This window comes from Fukomys damarensis, unplaced genomic scaffold (assembly GCF_012274545.1).
Source record: "Fukomys damarensis isolate Sample0158 unplaced genomic scaffold, DMR_v1.0_HiC HiC_scaffold_39, whole genome shotgun sequence".
Lineage (NCBI taxonomy): Eukaryota > Metazoa > Chordata > Mammalia > Rodentia > Bathyergidae > Fukomys > Fukomys damarensis.
In genome coordinates this window covers 111,954,584-111,973,489 of record NW_022900951.1, presented here as the reverse complement: position 1 = coordinate 111,973,489, position 18,906 = coordinate 111,954,584, and the positions used below count along the sequence as shown (strand labels likewise).

The following is an 18,906-nucleotide window of genomic DNA, read 5'->3' as shown; positions in this document are numbered from 1 at the left end:
AAATGTGTATTTATATACATCTGGCTACAAAATCACTAACAGAATGAATTCTACTAGTACACTGAGTTTAGAAATGACTCCATCTCTGTCTAGTATAGAAGTACAGAATAGGGTAGTACTGAGGCTGGTACATCTTGGCATTTGACATTACAAGAATAAATTCCTTTAAAAATTTTAAAATAGGCTGTTTCCAAGATAATTTGACAAAAGAAGAGAAAAGAAAATCCAAATTGTCCTATATCTATTAAAGAAATTAAAAACCCTCCTAAACAAAAAGCACAAGGCCAGATGGCTTCATTGGTAAAATTTTCCCAGCACTTAAGGAAGAACAACCGATTTTATATTAACTCCTTCAGAAAACAAAAAAAAAAAGAAGGAATACTTCCCAACTCATTTCAGAAGGCCAGAATAATCTTGTTTTACAAGCTTAACAAGAATATTACAATAAAAAAATCACAATCCAACACCGCTGATGAAAAGACACAAAAATCAGACACAAAATATTACCAATTAAACCAAGCAATATATACAAGGATAACACATCATGACTAAGTGGAATTTGTTCTAGAAAAGCAAGAATGGTTTAATATACAAGCAATCTGTGTAAATCAGCACAATAACAGGTTGAAGGAGAAAAAAGTAATCATCTCAGTTGATACAGAAAAATTGTGGTAATACTGAATACCTGTTCATGATAAAATCTCTCAGAAAACTAGAAATACAGGAGAATATTCTTTGTAAAGGATACCTCTGAAACCCCATAATTAGCATAATATGTACTGCTGTAATGCTGAAAGAAATCTCCCTGAGGTCAGGAAGAAAAGGAGGATGTCACTGTCATCAACTATATTTAGCATTGCACTGAAGAGGCCCTGCCAGTGTAAGAAGACACAAAAAAGACTAATAACTATATAAGATATTAGAAAAGGAAAAAAATCCATTATTCACAGATCACTTGACTGTATAAACAGAAAATTAAAAAGAACTTGCAAACTATTAGAAATAGTAAATGAACTAAGATTGCTGGACACAAGATCAAAGAACTTCCTCTAAAACAGACCGTATCTTAGGCCATAAAATGTGCTTAAATAAAAACAAAGAAAATAGTCCGCTGCATACCACTGGATCAATTAATTCTACCAGGGCACCAGTTATTACAATGACCAGATCTTAGCTGAGCAGTAGTGAGTCAAATAAGTCTTGATATATATTTGTAAAAGAATATACAGAAAATAAGCTATTACTCTACTCTTTCTTTACATTAGGATCACTTAACTGTTGCTTATATCATACAGGAAATGTACAAAATATTTTAGGCAGAAAATATCAAGAAATTTCGTTAAATCAGAGAGATACAAAAGCCTGAAGAGATATGGGAATGGCTTAGGTCCAAAATGCCAAAAATGGAGCCAGAAGCAATGACATAATCTTTAAACAATTTTAAAGAGCCAAGCTCTCTTTCCCTAATGGGAGTCATAATACCGCAGATATACTTGCATTCTTGTTTCCATACAGTAATTTGATTTTGAAGTACTTTCAAAAAGTGAATGCAAAAAACCTAGTAAATAGAATATTGTAAGTAACTGTTTCTAATCATAAGTGTCAGGTGTATTTTTCTTAAACATATGAAGGCTTTGATCAGCAAGTTAAAACTACGGAAAAATGTAGTTACCCCAAATTTGCTTAAATGGAACCTAAACCTCGGTTTGATTCATTTATTGAAAAAGCTTAGCCTGAAAATACTCCATGGCTCAATTTTCTTGTTCAATTTCAAATAATGAATTAATTTTAACAGAGGCAAAATGTTTGTAGAGTGCACAATTTAAATAGGTTATGGAAAATCAACAGTACTCAAAGTATAGCTATGAAGATGACACACAACAGGACAAGAAGGAAATTAGGTCATCAATGAAAACATTAGCTATTTGTGGAATTCTGAATTGAGAGGAGAGTCTCCTGGTCTTAGGAAAGGCTAGGGAAGAAAAGGCATGTCCCTGAATACTGTGGTATCTAACAGTACTGCAATGTTAGAATGTTCTTCTCTAGGGCAGCTTTTTCTCTTCCACTCTAGTAGTACAACAGCGAGAATCAAATGCTTTTTATAGGATCCACTAAGTTATCCAAAGGACAGCAAATATGTAAGTTTGCTCAATGACTAAACCTAAATATCAAAGAAAATGTGTCATTTCAGCTCTTGATTCCTTTCTCAAAGCCAGCTTCTGAAATAACCAGTCCCTACGATTTTCCTGGGTTTGCAGAGGAATCTGTTTGTGTGAATTTCCTCCTCCACTACACTGATAGAAACAGAGAAGACTAAAAGTGCATTTTATATTCCTCTTCCCAGCACAACACTAGACCTTGATCCCCAGCACCAAAATAAAAACAAAACAAAAACCAAAACCAAAAAAAACAGTTGTTACATTAAACTGTAACTACTCCTGTCCACATTATTTTTTTTTTCTCAGTTAAGGATACTTATGATCGAAGTTGTACCAAATCCGGAAGAGCCAAGCACTCTCTGCTTTAGTAGTTCTCCTTTCATTTTCAGGAACACCCTGCAGACAGAGAATACATAAATCAATACATATACAAAGATTTCAATATGGTCCTTGGAGTCATTCCTTTGTAGAATCAGAAACAAACCCTATGTAAAGATCCTCTCCAACACCGGGAACATTAGAAATTTAACAGCTTGCATACTGCAGCTTTGCAGTAAGAAACTGAAGTGTTTTTCTGAACATCTCTGTTACTCAGCTGGCCTACTAATTTGTTATTGTCATTTAAAAAGTCAACGCGGGATAATTCACCTTCAAAATCCAAAAGATTTACACCTCTGATGCAAAAAGCACCTTAAACAGAAAACATCACATCAACATCCTTATGTTTGCCAGGTTACTGGTTGCAAAAGTAACTGGCATTTTCAAAGTTGCTACTATGTTCTTAACACACCAGCAAAACAAAAACAAGTAGGAAAATTCCATGGTGAGCCTGACTGGTTAGGAGGGAAAATTAACAGCAAGCAGGCATCTTCTAAAATAGCTTCCAAAAGTATAAACTGTGCCCTTATTTGTAATATGCTAGGGTCAGGAGTAGGGCAGTTAGTCCTAGCATGTTGACATTAACTAGTATGGATAAATCTTCTTTCCTTTCTGGGTCTGAATTTCTCTTTGTATAAAATGTGAGCAGTAGAGAGTCTCTTAACACCCTTTCCAGCAGTAATATTTATGGTCCCATGATTTTCTAGGAGCAGACTTTAGATTTTGGGTTTTAGCTCCTTCCTAGCCTCCATAATCCTCAATATGTATCAAAACATCCACAAATTATATAAATATATAAAAATGTTCTCTCCTCTGTGGCAAAAGCCCAGGATGTCCCACAGATAAGAAAACTGTCACCCTTGATAACTACATATGGGCTTATAAGAAAAGGACACCTTCTCGATTTCCTTCCACATCATTAGGTTTGCATGGCTCCACTTCTTATTTTTATTTTGGTGCTAGGATGAAACTCAGGGGCCTTGTGCATGCTAGGCACATGTCCTACCACTGAGTTACACCTCCAGCCTGTTGTCTTAATTGCTTTTGTTTTTGTGGTACTGGGGATTGAACCCAGGGCCTTCATACTGAGCATTTACATCCCCCAGGCCATTTTAAAATTTGAGACATATTTTAAATTTATAAATGTATTTATTTAGTTTTGTCTTCATTTCTGGAAGAGCAGTTCATCTACCCATTTCACCATCCCTCCACCACGTTAACGCCTACAGATCCAACCTCTACACACTCCATACTTACTATTACGCCCCTCTGTGCATTCAAAATGAGTGAGTAAACAATATATCCAAGACATCTACAGAGTTTTGAAGGGAAGGGAAGATTATTTTTTTATGTATCAAAGCTGGCAGTCGTCTACCTGGCTCTCTCCCTGTCACTCCAATTGCATTTCTACTCCGTGGTAACAGAAGTGACAATGCTGGTAGAGACTTAGGCCAGGAGTGATTATAAACACCCACCATAGGAGCCATTTGCTGACTTTATTCTTGTTTTAATACAGGGTGGAGGCACTGAGCAACTGTTACCCCTTGGGCACCACCCTAGCAGCCTGGCATGACGTGAACTTATCCTGCCTGCTCTATCCAAGTATTTATTTCAAGGCCAAGGTTGTGACCACAAAAGAGGCAAATACTCGGTATCTCACATGCACACATATGCTCATTAATCAACAGCTAACAAAATTAGCATTTAGGAAATAAATGTGATAAAGCATTTTCGCTGTGGTTGTTAACCACACCCTGAAGAAAAATATACTAGGGCTTGTTTCAGACAAGAACAAGAATTGTGTTTTGACGAAATGCTTTCTGCCTTCAAAGACCTAATTTCTGTGACTTCTGAGCTAATGTGTAGCACAGCGTCACATATGCAGTGGTGCTCAGAAGCCATTACAAAGTGGATGGAAAATACCAGAAAAGGGTGGTCGGTCTAGAGAGGGCAGGCAGTTACACTGTGCTCAGTCTGACGGGCTGGAGTTCATAGGAACAACTGAGAAATTGACACACGGAAGGAAGGAAGCGAGGAAATGCGGCCAAGGCTGAGGCACAGGGTAAGAAAGTGCACTCCCCGAGCAGGCAGGGAGGGCTGGTTCAAGATTCAAAAGCAGCTCGGCAGCTCTCAAGGGCAGCTGCTGGTCATCCAACTTGAAAGTTACACAGGAAGAGCAGCTGGAGCGGGGCTGACATCAGAGACGGGCCTTCGTGCGCAAACCAGAGTGGAAAAAAGCTCCCTGTGCCAGAGCAGTCACTTGAAAACCCAGGAGTGCTAAAGAGACTTCTCTCCTCTGTGGCAAAAGCTCACGATGTCCCACAGATAGGAAAACTGTCACCCTTGATAACTACACCGCCTGAAATGTGGTTCTGCCTCTATATAGAGCAGTGAGAAAAGCTAGGAGTGAAGTCAGTTAGAGGCAGAGGCAGACAGAAAAGATCTAAACAGCGGCATGAAGTCTGTAAGAGGTTGTTTTCTTTCTAAATGACTGCACATTCGACAGAGATGCCAGGGACAACACACATGCATATTTACCAAATGTTCTTGGTCTGAATCAACACCAACCCTACAGGAAAAAACACAAAGAGCAAATGAGATTTTGAAGCCAAGAAAAGTCTAGTCACATATGTACATTGTCAGGCAGCAATTTTTCTCAGCACAGAAGCTATGGAATGGTTAATGTTTTCTTGCCTCTCTACCTTCGGTTGTTGATGTAAAGTTTTTGCCTCCTACCACTTTCCTTAGCAACAGCTTGGATTCTAAGGCAAGCAGAGCGAATGAGTCTGTTCCTACAATCCCACTTACCCATTTCAGTAAAATAGCATTTCTTCTCTGAATAGAAGTCCACTCTTAAGCACAGTTAGGGAGAGCAACAATACCCCGGTTGCTGAGTAAGAATTACTGGAAGGTTCTAAAAAACAGGCCGGCACACAATGCAATTCCAGGAGGGAGTTGGATGTTTTTGGACCTTACAGCTCTCAGGGCAACACTCTATTATGATGATGGAAGAAAGGGTCCAATTACAGTGTTTTCATAGGCTAATGGGTAGCCCTGGGTCTTCACAATCTTTTTTACATGCATTAAAAATTCCTGCTTTGGGTAACTCGGGGAAACAGCCTCATTAAGAAATTCTATGATTCTTCTCTAGCCCCTAACAGGAGCCCCGCACTTCTGGTTTCTTCAGTGCCCCTCTCCTTGCAGGCCCTATTGTGACTCATGGGGCCTTGTCGTGTAAGGTTTCCCAGCTGCCAGCTTCTCCCCAGAGTCAGCTGGCTAAAGCACAGAGCTCACTGGGTCGCTCCTTCACATAGGACTCTGAGAGCAGCTTACAATGCAGAGGGTCAAGAGTAAAGATTTTGCATGACAAAACTTTGTGTGGCATTCAAGACCCGGCAAACTAGGGGCCACCCCTCACCCACCTGCTTCTCCGCCTTCATTCCCTTCTACACGCTCACCTGTGGCTCTCATGAATCCCAGTCCTCCCCTGGTCCCTGACTTTGCTCAGGCTGCTCCCTCTAGCTGAAATGTGCTTTCCCCCACTTCCCCAGTCATTTGTTAAGTGCCCCAGTAACTGTTCTATGACCCCTTCACAAGCAGAATTATTTTGTCCTCTGCTTTGGCAGCACTTCCAAGCCCTTTATTTTATACTTAGCACAGCAGAGTATAGTTATTTGCCTGTCATTCTCCTGAAAAGACTGTGAGCTCCTTGAGGGTTAAAGTCCGTGGCTCAATTCATCTCTGTATCCCCAGAATCTAGCACAGTGCCTAACACACCACAGGTGCTCGAATGTTTATCCAGTGAGTTAACTACTACAGACAACACAGACAAAATAGCAGTATGAGAAGCTGTAACCAAGGCGCATAACACTCGAGGGAGGAAAATAATGCAAGACCACATCTGGAAGGCAAGGGAGTCATGGGCAAGTACTTGAAAGCAGATGTCTAACACCAGATTCATAATTCAAAGAAAAGCACACTGTTATTTTGTTAAAAATGGCCAGATGCTGTTCAATGTCTTCTTAGTTACGTTAGACATGAACCACATTTATGTGCCTCCAGCGACATCTAGTGGTCTTCCAGATAGTGCATTTGTAACACTCAGTAAAATACCAGAAGCCAATGTCATAAGCATTTATAGAACACTTATTATTTGCCAAGCACTATACTAGGCACAGGACATAGTCAGGAATTAAACACAGCCCCTTCCTTCAGGGATCTCACAGACTCGTGGAGGAAACAGACACAACTACAGCAGAATCCCTTAAGGGTTTGCTGTCGGGGAGTACTGGGTTAAAAATCTATGGGAGGGCTGGGGAATTAACTCAGCATTACCTTCCTGTCCGTCACACAGAGTCTCTGCACGGATTAAATGAGAAAAGGTACTGAAAGCTGTTCAGAGTGCCTGATGGATCATCAACACTCAGTGGTAGCTGTTAGCCCACACTGTATTATTACACGGCTGAAGAAAATAAGGGCCATAACAGAGAGACTCAATGTTATGCAAGCAGAGTGGCTCCAAGACGAACTGGGAGAAAAGGAGGTACTTTGTGTCACTCATTGGGAGCAAAAGCCAATTCCAGGCACGGGGGACAGTATGAGCAAAGGCTCAGAGACACAGACATGCAACACATGTGTGGTAAATGAAAGGGAACTGAAAGTCACTGCCACGGATTATGTGAAAGGGCACAGGAATAGCTGGCTGACTGATTTGCTGAGGACGCATCCAGCACAGGACAGCTAATGTGATACTTTTTCACTGTAAATGGGAACACGGCACTTCTTTGCTTAAACAGCCTCCAACATTCCCAATGGCATTTTAAAATGCAAACTCCTCACTGTATCCTACAAGACCCTAAAGCAGTCGTCTACTGACCATAGCCCAGGCGCCACAGGATCACCTCTCCTATTTTTGTAAACAGGCTTTCTTGGAACAGGGCTGCCCAGATTGAATGGCACACTATCCAGGTGAGTAGCCGAGACACAAACTCAAGACCTACCCAGCCGAAAATGTTTACTCTCTCACCCTTAATAGGAAAAGTTTGCAGACCGCTGTCTCATAGGATCAGTATATGAGCTGTTGTTATTTACTAAACAGGCCAAGTTTGTTCCTGCCTCAGGGTCTTTGCACTTGCTTTCCCCTCTGCCTGGACTGAATAAATGTTTAACTAGCAGTATCTTGTCACTTAGGTAGGCTGAGGTCAAAGATGATCTCTGAGACCTTCCCTGGATCCTTCTTCTAACTACACAGCCATTCCATCACTATATCGAACATTGTCTGACTGCCACCACGACACACTTAACATCATCTAAATTTGTCATGTTCATTTATTTATTTACTAGTTTACTGTCTGTCTTTTCCCACTGAAGTACAGACTTTATGTGACCAGGAAACTTTTCCATCTTCTTACTAAGACTGGAGCTCCCATTTGACCCAGCTATCCCTCTGCTGGGTATCTTTCCAAAAGAATTAGAAGAATCTTTTTTAATTTTTCACAACAGAGAAACTATTTGGTATTTACACATGTGTGACTTATTTATTTCACTTAGGAGTATATCTTCAATATGTATCCATTTTCCTATGAATGAATCTAATTTCTCATTCTTTATGGGAAGGGGAATAAGAGAAAGAGAAAAATACGAGGAAATGTAAAAATGGAATTGAAGTGTTTGTAGGTGGGGAGGGGAGGAGGGGGTGAAGAGAGGGCGGGGACAAGGGGAAAAAATGAGAACCAAGACCTGTCATGTGAAGGTACAAGATCCCAGTGATGAATGTAACTGTACTGTGTACCTAGAATGCACCAATAAATTCAATTTAAATTAAAAAATTAAAAGAATCATATCACAGTGATATATGCTCACCAGTGTTTATAGCAGCACAGTTTGTAATAGCTAAAACTTGGAAACAGCCCAATTACCCATCGGTTAGAGACTGCATAAAGAACATATGGCTTTTCTATAAAATGGAATATTACTCAGCCATAAAGAATGAGAATGCAGAGTCATTCATAGGAAAATGGATACATATTGAAGATATACTCCTGAGTGAAATAAATAAGTCACATGTGTGTAAATACCGAATAGTTTCTCTGGCGTGAAAAACTAAAAGTGTAATAAGATCCAAATGGTATAAATGACAATGTGAAATAGGAAGAAAAGGGCTAAAGGTGTAGGGGACGTGGGAAGTGTAGGGGAAAGGAAATAAGGGACAAGACAAAATATGAGAAAAGGAAAAAAATGGAAATAAAGTGTTTGTAAATGGGGAGCGGGGGAGGGGGTGAAGGGAGGGCAGGGACAAGGGGAAAAAGTGAGAACCAAGACCTGTCATGTAAAGGTACAAGACCCCAATGATGAATGTAACTGTACTGTAGACCTAAAAGGTACCAATAAACTCAATGAGAGGAAAAAGAAAAGAAAAGAAAGGCATAATAGAATGAGAACCATGGAGGACAGAGGCTTTAAAATGTGAAATACCGTTGTCTCTGGTGAGCCCTATGTACCGTGGAAGCTTGGTAGCTTTTAACATCTATTAAGTTGCAGCCAAACACAGAAGTAAAATCCACAAAGCTTTCAGCAACACAGGCTGCTGTATCCATGGAAACAAGCACACAACTCTTGAGATACAAGGGAGCTTTCAAATTGAATACACGAACCAGTACACATTGAAGACTAAGAGCTTGTGATCTTGGCCTCGTGTTGTTGGGTTAGAAACAGTGCTCCTCACAAAGATGAGAAAGAGTGATACTATCTGGTATAGATCAGAAGAGAGGAAAACTGGACTGTCTTATACACTGCAGCTGGATCCAACCTGGCGACAGGAGCAAAAGCCTTAAATCCATGCATATGCTCTTGACTAAGTAATCCCACTGCTAGGAACGCATCTTGAGGAACCGATTTCACAAGTGCACGGTGGTGTACACATTTAAGGTCATTCACATTGTTAACAGTAATGCTAATTGCAAAAACCTCAATGGTTTTTTTGGGGGGTTGTTGTTTGCTTTTTTTGAGACAGGTTCTCACTATGTAGTTAAGACTGACCTGGAACCCACTATGTAGCTCAGGCTGGTATCAAACTCACAGCGATCCTCCTGCCTCAGCCTCCCTAGTGCTGGGATTACAGGCGTCCGACACCACGCCCAGCTAAACCTCAATTGGTAATAGCAAAATATTACCATAAATATTTTGGTATTATATCACCAAAATATAAAAGTCTAACAATAGGAATTTGTTTAACTAAATCAGGATATATGCAGCCACTCAAATAATAATAATGTAAATATATACTGCCCATGCTATATTACGTTTAAAAACAATCTATAAAAGTACCTTCAGTGTTACTCCTTTTTGTTAAAAATAGATATAAAGCATAGCAGAACATCTGGGAAGATATTCTTCAAAGTGTTCATGATTTGTTTTTTTGTTTGTTTGTTTGTTTGTTTTGGCACCGAGGATCGAACTCGGGCCCTTGTGATCCTCCTGCTCAGCTTCCTGAGTAGCTGGGATTATATGCACATTTTGCATAGTTTCATTGTTTTCTATACTACATTGTATAATTGCTAAAAGAAAAAAAATGAGATATTACCAATTTTCAGAAGCTTAAAAATCTCTTCATGACTAAATGAAAAACAACCACGATAAACATTTAACATTAAAACAAGGTCCCCTTCCTACTTACCTTATATGCAAGCACGACAGCATGGCAGTGGTGCCCCCACCAAACACCCACACGGTAAAAAACACAATCAGAAGTGTGGTGCTGAACATCATTTGTCGTGCATAAGTGGCAGTATCTCGAATGGCCAAGGCAAATGCCATTGCACCACGAAGACCTACAAGGGAATCGAGGAGGTATTTTTTCAGTAACTCAGCACTGATGTAAGCTTCATCAATTCAGATAAAAAGCATATTCTACAAACTCAGGAGCAGATGAACAAATACGAACTAAATATTAAGATGCCTAAATATATAAAGAGTAATAGAATTAGTATATGATACTGACTTGCATTGATCTTTTGAAAATTCTTAAAAATGTATTTGTTAATTTGTGTAATAGAATTTGCTTACTGAAGTATGGTTCCAGGAGTTATTACAATGCAGAGGGTCCAAACACAGAACACTTTCATCCTCCCCCAGAACCCTTTGTGCTACCCGCTTTTAGTCCATCCTCTTCCTCACCCTGTCAAACCCTTGGCAACCCTTAATCCTTCATCACCACCATATTGTCTTTCGAAGAATGTAATATAAATGGAACCATACAGTGTATAATATTTGAGACTGGCTTCTTTCATTCAGCATCACACCTGTGACAGTCATCCCTGTCACTGTGTGGATAGCTTGTTCTTTTTGGTGCTGACCACTATTGCACGGTGTGGATGTACCAGTTTGTTTCTCCACTTTCCTGTCAAAGACACACAAGTGGGTTGCTTCTAGGTTTCTGGCAGTGATAAATAGAAGCGCTATAGACATTCACTTACAGACTTTGTATAAAAACACATTCATCTTTATCTTCCTTTATGTGACTTTTTTTGTGAGGGTTGAGACAGGGTCTCAACATGTAGTTCAGGTTGGTCTTGAACTCATTACATAGCTCAGGCTGGCCTCAAACTCATGGCGATTCTCCTGCTTCAGCCTCCCGAGGGCTAGGATTACATATGACATATTTCTGAGTCGAGGATTTGGAACCAGAACATGAAAAAATCCCCCAAAAGGAAATGGAACTTTTTGTTGTTGTTGTTGTTTTTACAGCACTGGAGATTGAGCCCGGGGCTTTTGCATTGAGCTACATCCCCAGCCCTTTTTAAATTCTGAGACAGGGTCTCACTAAGTCACTAAGTTGTCTAGGCTGGGCTCAAACTTGTACTCTTCCTGCTTCAGCCTCCCAGTGCTGGGATTTCAGGCAAGAGTTAATACATCCAGCTGGGAATGTGACACTGTAAGCAGAGTTTTTTTTCTATTTCAGGGAGCAGTGTCAGTGTTTCAAGGCCTCCTATGTTAGCAGCATAACATTTCAGTTTCAAATCCTATAAAGTGGCATATGTGTTGTGAATGTTTTCTTGGAAGTTATAACTTACCAGCAAACATCATCATATGTTGAAAATTTGATCCAATCTTACTTCTTCTACCCAAATTAAGTAAGAGAGACAAGGGGTAAATATTGGCAGCTCTTCCCAAGAATATAGCAATCTAAAATTATTAATAGGTTAAGGAACTGGTTTTTTGTTTGTTTGGTTGGTTGGTTCTTTACAATTATTTAGACTAGGCACTCAAGTAACTGGCAAGACCCTTCCAGAGATCTGTTTTCAACAGTCTCTCGATTCCAATGTCTAACAGCACTATCTAATAGAACTCGCTGCAATGGTGGAAATTTTCTGTATCTACATTGTCCAATACTATATCGTAGGCACCTGAAATGTGGTTAGTGTGACTGAGGAACTAAAATTTTAATTTTATATCATTTTAGCTTAATTAAATTTAAATAATCACACATGGCTAGTTGCCACCAAAGTGAACAGTAAAGGTCTAATACATAGGAAACTCATTTGATCAAAAGAGAGGTTTAAAAGCAGGCTTTCTTTACCATAGTTTTTACTTACTTATTTATTTATTATTTTTGATACTGGGGATCAAACTCAGGACCTTGTGCCTGTAAGGCAGGCAGCGGAACCACTGAGCTAAATCCCCAGGCCTACCATAGTTTTTAGACGACAGTCATACTTCGGTACTCCTCAGTAATTGGTTCTGGAACACGTGCTGAAACCAATGAATATCAAAAGGATTTTTCCACATAAGAAGTTCCATAATTAGAAACAATCTGTGTTGAAAGTTCTGGGGATTTTACTGGGCTAACATTAACCTTTTACTGGGCTAACAGAAGCCTTTTGAGCTAAGTGGTATCGCTCTTAACCTTTCTGTGACTCAAATGCACAAAAGCACAAGACATTAAGGAGAACTAGGTGGGGTTTCTGCGCTGTTTACGAGCTATCCTGAGATAGACACAAGAGCTGAGCACAGAAAGCAGCAAGTACAGTACTGGATCTGACAAGTTCGGAACCAATGAGTACTGAGGCATGACTGTGTTAATAGGCTAACTCTTCTCACTTGTCTGTGTTGATAAGAAGAAAGTAATGCCAGATAATCTTCCCCTTCCTTCCTCAGAACAAAGAGGGCAGGCAGCTCAGCCACCTCATGCCCCTGAAATTCCTGCGAGCCCGGATGGGTCCCAGGAGTCTACACCTTGAGCCTGCTGCAGAGGACAGGCTTAATGTGAATTCAGATGGCTCTAACTAGAAACCAAACTCAGAGTCTTTTCCTTCATTTGCTATCTGTACAAACTCCTTACTTATAATTACGTCTTTAAAAAATTTTAGGGGTCACAAAACAGACCCACTCCATTTCCTGAAAGACATATTAAGGGAAATCTAATATGAAAAATAAAACAAATGTGGTGGAAACAGAGCTAGCCAAGTAACATCGGGAGAGAGCATGGTTTATAAGTCTAAAGGCAAAAGGACCAGCACCTCAGGATTTGATGCCCGTTGATAAACTTATTCCCCATGGGAATATAAGTTAACAGTTCTGATACTGTCATACGGTCATGTACCAAATAATATTCTGGGCAATGATAGACACTACATATCATGGTAGTCCCAAAAGACTATTGGTGCTAAAAAATTCCTACTGCCCTGTGAAACTATAGCCATCATAACGGCGAAGTACACTGTGTCGCTCATGTGTTTGTGGTGGTACTGGTGATAAAAAAAAAATCTACTGTGCTGCCAGTCATATGAAAGTATGGCACTCACCATTATATAATACTTGATAATGATAAGAAATGACAGTGTCACTGGTTTATGTATTTACTATACTTTTTAACATGAGAATGTACTCCTATTTACAAAACAAAATCTTTACCATAAAGCGGTATGCTGTGTCTCATATATCTCATGTTTCCTGAGTCAAGCAAGAGGCCACATCTAACAACTGACAGGTACCATCCAGGGTTGTTTAAACCGTGACAAAATTGCCTGATGACGCATTTGTCCTAACATATCCCCGCCCGTAAGTGATGCATGATTGCACATGTGCACTAGAAGCGAACAATATGTAAATGGACGCCGCATGATAGGAGCCAGGTTTCTCACCAATGGAGTGGGAGTTAACAGATCAGCAAGGGAAGGAGGTCAGAATGATGTGTGTGGTGGTGGATAACAGGCATTGGTATGAGTTCGTGTTTAGCTTAATGGAGGTACAGATGGTTACACATAGAGAAGTATTTATATGGGTAGACAGATATATGTGACCTGGGACAGACATGTATATTTCCTTGTTCTGTCAGCTGAGAGGGCCTAGAAGGATACCTGGTAGCCCTGAGCACACCCAGTGCTCAGAACTTGGTTTCCAGCATCATCCTCCAATAAAAGGAACCAGGGCTCCTTAACAAGTGTCCAAGTCTCAAGTTGAGAGAAAAAATACACAAAATGAACCTGAAGCATCCTGTAGTTCCATAGTAAGAGGTACTCCAAAAACAATAAAGGAAACAGAAGCAAAACCTACAATGATAGGCTATGTCAAGAGGACACTGAAAGTGCTCCCAATGGCAAAAACTGGAATAGTCTGAGCAACAAATGTTAAAAAGTTGTATATTATAATTTAAAGTATAAGATAATTACCAATGAATCCACATTGATATAAATAAATGAATAAAACCACAAATGGGTAGAACAGATGTCTCTTGTGTAAAGGATTCAGAGTAATTGTGCACATAGTCTGTTTTTGAGGTGAAACCTAACTCCCCACTCCCTATAAAGCGGACTGCATGAGGTGGCTTCTCTCCAAGCAACACATTACAGGGAAAAAAAAGAGTAACTTTCTAATGGGGAAACCTGACAAACACTAATTTAGCCAAGTGAGATAGAAGTGCACCAACATTAGCATAGCAATAAACATGTACCCTTGCTACGATATGCTAGGAATGGCACTTTCATTTCTATAGCGCTTCTCCCAAAGAATACACAAACCTAATCTCACTACGAGAAAACATCAGACAAATTCCAACACCACATCAGTACCTCTCAAAACTGTCACAGGTCATCAAAAAGAAGGGACAGATGAGAAACTGTCACAGTTAAACAAGAACCTAAAGCTACATGACAACCAAGTGTATGTAGGGTCCTGGATGGGACGCTGGGACAGAAAAAGGACGTGAGGGGAAAATGTAGGAATCCAAATAAAACATGAGGGCCAGGGATTTAGCTCAGTGGATCTGGCGCCTGCCTCACAAGCAAGTGCAAGGGCCTGAGTTCGATCCCTGGTACCAATAAACAAACAAACACACATGAACTTCAGTAAATAATAATAATACAGCAATATCAAATCATTTGCCTTGACAAATGTATCATGCTAATGCGAGGTACTAGTCATAGGGGAAACTGGGTGTGGAGTATATAAGAAATTTCTATATTCACAATTTTTTGTGTAAATCTAAATGTATTCCAATATTTAAAATTTTATTTAAAACACTGATTCCTTACCAAAAAAGCAAACAATAAAAGGCTTATGGGTCAGAGTGGCAGCAATTGTTAGCGCCCCCAATATCTATTCTTTCTTTCTTCTGTAGTAGTAGGCACTCCTCCCTCCTGACCATGATTTTTATTTGGGTATACAACACCCAAATAAAGAGTATGTTTCCCAGCCTCCCTTGCGGGTATGTATAAGTAGTGACATTACGTGCAAGTGAGGTGCACATATTCTAGGTGATGTCCTCACAGCTCTGGGGCCAACCCAGCCACCATGGACACAAGAAAAAGGGCAGCTCCTTCAGGAGAGTAGCACCAGGATTGCCTGGGTCCCTGAGACTGTGGAACACAGCTCTCACACAAGCTTGGGCTTTTACACGACAAACTTCTCTCTTGGGGTAAACCTGGGTTAATCCGAGTCTTCATCATATGAAACCCTCATGAATACAGACAGAAAGAGAACAACTCTCTTTTGTTAAGAGTTAATTTTCAGAGTTTTTTTTTAATGAGAAATTTCAATTCCAAACAAATTTGGAAAACCTAAGGAGAACAATTAACCTTGTTTTCAGATTAAATACAGTTGGTCAAGCCACTTTTCTGCCCCCAAATTTCTCAAATAGCTACAGAATTTGAACTTACTGACCTCAGGTGGCCTTTCCGTTAATGTTCCTCCATTTTCTGCCTGAAGACTATAGAATAGTATTTCTTCAGTATCTCACTTCCTAACATAGAGATCTTATGTACAGTTTTATTTTTAAAAATTTCTACGAATTTCCTTGGAAGACTCTGAGGTCTTTTTAAAAAACACTTGTTCAAACATTCATCTCTGACCACGGTCATTCCATCCATATCTCACATTCATCTACCTCATTGTGGTCATTCTTCTACCACACCAGGACCTCCAGTCCAAAAATGGTTTTGCATTTTCCTCAATTAGCCTTCCCCTTTCTTCACTTCCTTCTGATACACATGCTAGTAATACTCTAAAATCCTACATTTTCTTTGCCCTCAGTCTTCACTGAATCAATTTGACAAAACTCCAAAGCTGGCTGACCCAACTGTCTCATTTCCCCATGCTCATAACTACATCCTCCAGCCAAACTTACACAATAAGGCAGCTGGTTCTACCACTAATACCTAGTCCTCAAACTCAAAAGGCCCACCAGGTTGACTCATACTTTCTTACCCTCTGCAACTATTTCATAAACCTCCACTTTCCTCAAAAGTCCCATCACCTGTGGAAGCCAGCCACCAAGATGGCTCCCCATGATCCTGGACGCCTAGTATTCATAACCTTGTGTAGGCCCACTTACACCATACTAGAGTTGGGCTGTGTGACCAACAGAAGTCTGCCACGTTCAAGATTAGGTTATGGAAGTCACTTTGGATTCCACCTTGGTGCTCCCTCAGCTACCTTGCTGTGGCAGAAGCCATGGAGTGGGCTGCCCTATAGAAGGCTCCCTGTGGAACACATGAGCCTCCTGCTGACAGCCAGGTGAGTGAGCTTGAAGTAGATCCTCGGCATTCGTCAATTTTTAAGTGGTTCTCCCAGCCATCTCCTGAAGGGTTCTGCAGCCAGAACTACCAAGCTAGGTTTTCTAGGATTCCTAATCCTCAAAATTCCTGTGAGGTAAAGAACACTTGCTGTGTAAAGCTGCTAAGATTTAGAGCAATTCATAACAGAATAGACAACTGCTACACCCATTTCACTCTCAGCAGCTGATCTCACCTCCTCCTTTACAGATTAAAAACAGAAGCAATCAGCTAGATGCTCCATTGTACAGGACCCCTTCCTCTCCACAAATCCCATCCTCTTCTGTTAACAATGGAGGTCAATGACCCTCCAGTGCTTTGGATTCTCCCTCTCCTGGACTTCTCATGAGTTTCACACTATGAACAGCTCACACACTCAGCTTCTTTTTAATTGGTTTGTAAAGACTCAACTCACTCACATCAAAGAGAGGGGAAGAAGGGAAAGACAGTGACCTTATGCAACCCCTCCTCATCTTTTACGTCCTGCTCTATGGCAAGGACTGCTAACTGCTCACCCATATTCATGCTCTCCTTCTCCTTAGTAACAGAGGACACTTTTATCTTTGGGGGTTAGCAGAATAAGAAGAGACATTTCTGTCATTTCAATCTGTCAACCTATGTGTGCAATAAACAGAAATAAAAATAGCACAGAATAAAATCGAGAAGAACACAAAAAGAGTTGAGATCCTTATTTGCTTTACTCTGAGGAAAACTGAACATATTTAAATGTATTCCTATTACCCCACCCACCAAACCATGTGAAAATCTCAGTTAAATCAGTTTTTACAGAACACATGATAAAGGATACAAATGCTCCTAATACAAATGTTGGGTTAAAGACATGGTTCTGGAAGGTGAAGAGTGTGAGCCCCATGTAGGAGAAGATGAAATTCTCTGCCAAGAAATTGAGAAGCTCAAACAACTGAAATGAAATTTTAAAAGATTAGTCCAGTAAATAAAGTTATACAATTTGAAAATGTACCAAGATAATGAAACAGACACTTCAAATTCACAAAAATACGTGACTCAGAGGGAGCAAATGTAGAGATGACATTTCCAGTCCCCCAGAAAGAGCCAAAAACGTTGCCCCCTCACTTCCCCCAATCAGCCTCTTCTCCAAATCCCCACTTTCAGTCATCTTTCTCCTCCTCCTCTTCCAAACCCTGTTGGTTTTTCTTTTGGAATCTTCCTGTGGCCCTGTCACTGCCCTAATCTAGCTTTCATCACTTTTCACCTAGAATACTGCAAGAGGACCCTCACTGGTAGCCATGACACTCCTCATTTCCCACTTCCCACATGATGAATCACTCTGAAAGTGGCAGTTTCGAGATACTTCCCTGTCTACAAGCTCTAAGATCCAGCTTAACTTCTTCCACCTGGCAGAGTGCTTCGTGACTGCTCGCACATCACTGACTTACTTGCCACTGACTTCACTTTTGCCATGAGTCTTAGACCTTGCTTCACAATGAAACCTCCTACGGACAGGGCCCGTGCACCACAGTCTTGCACTCAGTGACCTCCATGCTGCTGCCTACCAGCCCCACCACGTTCACACCACTACCTCCCCAGGTGTCACTAAGAACAGGTACGAGACATGTTGAGTACATGTGGGAAAGGCCCTCCATCAGTTTCCCAGAGTCCTCTGGTCCACAATAACGTGAAGGAGGTTAAGAACATGGGCTCCCGAGTCAAAATGCCTAGGCTTGAACCTTGCCTTTTCTACTTCTTAGCTGTGTGGCTTTGGGCACATTAATTGATCTTCTTAAAGAAGAATTGGGTCATTATCAAAAATAACAATAAACATTAAAATAAGTATACTTACTTTTCTTTGACTCATTTAATATGCTACTGCTCTTACTTAATAATAACTACAGTATGTCTAGTTTAGACTATGTGCCTAATAGTAGACTAAGGATTTACACACTTATTTTAATTTTGCAACACCACCATGAGGTAGGTACTATTATCATCTCTTATTTACTTTTCTTTGAGGTACTTGGGATTGAACCTAGGGCCTCACACATGTTAGGGAAGAGCTATGTGATCTCTACCCCTAGTGCCCACCCCTCAAGACAGAACCTTATTATGTTGCCCAGGCTGGCCTGAACTCCTGGGTTCAAGCAATCCTTCTATCTAGGCCTCCAATATAGATGGGACTAAAGGTGTGCACCACTGTGCCTGGCATTCTATTTTAAAGATGGCAAAGGCTGATGGCCACAGCAGGCATGGTGCCACATGCCTTTAATCCCAGCACTCGGGAGGCTGAGGCAGGAGGATCACTGTGAACCTGTCTCAAAAAACCAAAAAAAAAAAAAAAAAAA

At 40.4% G+C, this 18,906-nt stretch overlaps 1 protein-coding gene across 1 annotated transcript in view; it reads right to left on the bottom strand.

The window, feature by feature from the left end:
* Positions 1-18,906, bottom strand: part of Slc9a6 (solute carrier family 9 member A6) — a 51,722-nt gene that overhangs the window by 5,630 nt on the left and 27,186 nt on the right. The window contains exons 10-14 of the mRNA XM_010642496.1: positions 17,394-17,507; positions 11,609-11,720; positions 10,213-10,366; positions 5,076-5,106; positions 2,476-2,555 (exon numbers count right to left, since the gene is read on the bottom strand). Coding sequence (XP_010640798.1) covers positions 2,476-2,555; positions 5,076-5,106; positions 10,213-10,366; positions 11,609-11,720; positions 17,394-17,507 — 491 coding nt within the window. The remainder of the gene's footprint in view (positions 1-2,475; positions 2,556-5,075; positions 5,107-10,212; positions 10,367-11,608; positions 11,721-17,393; positions 17,508-18,906) is intronic.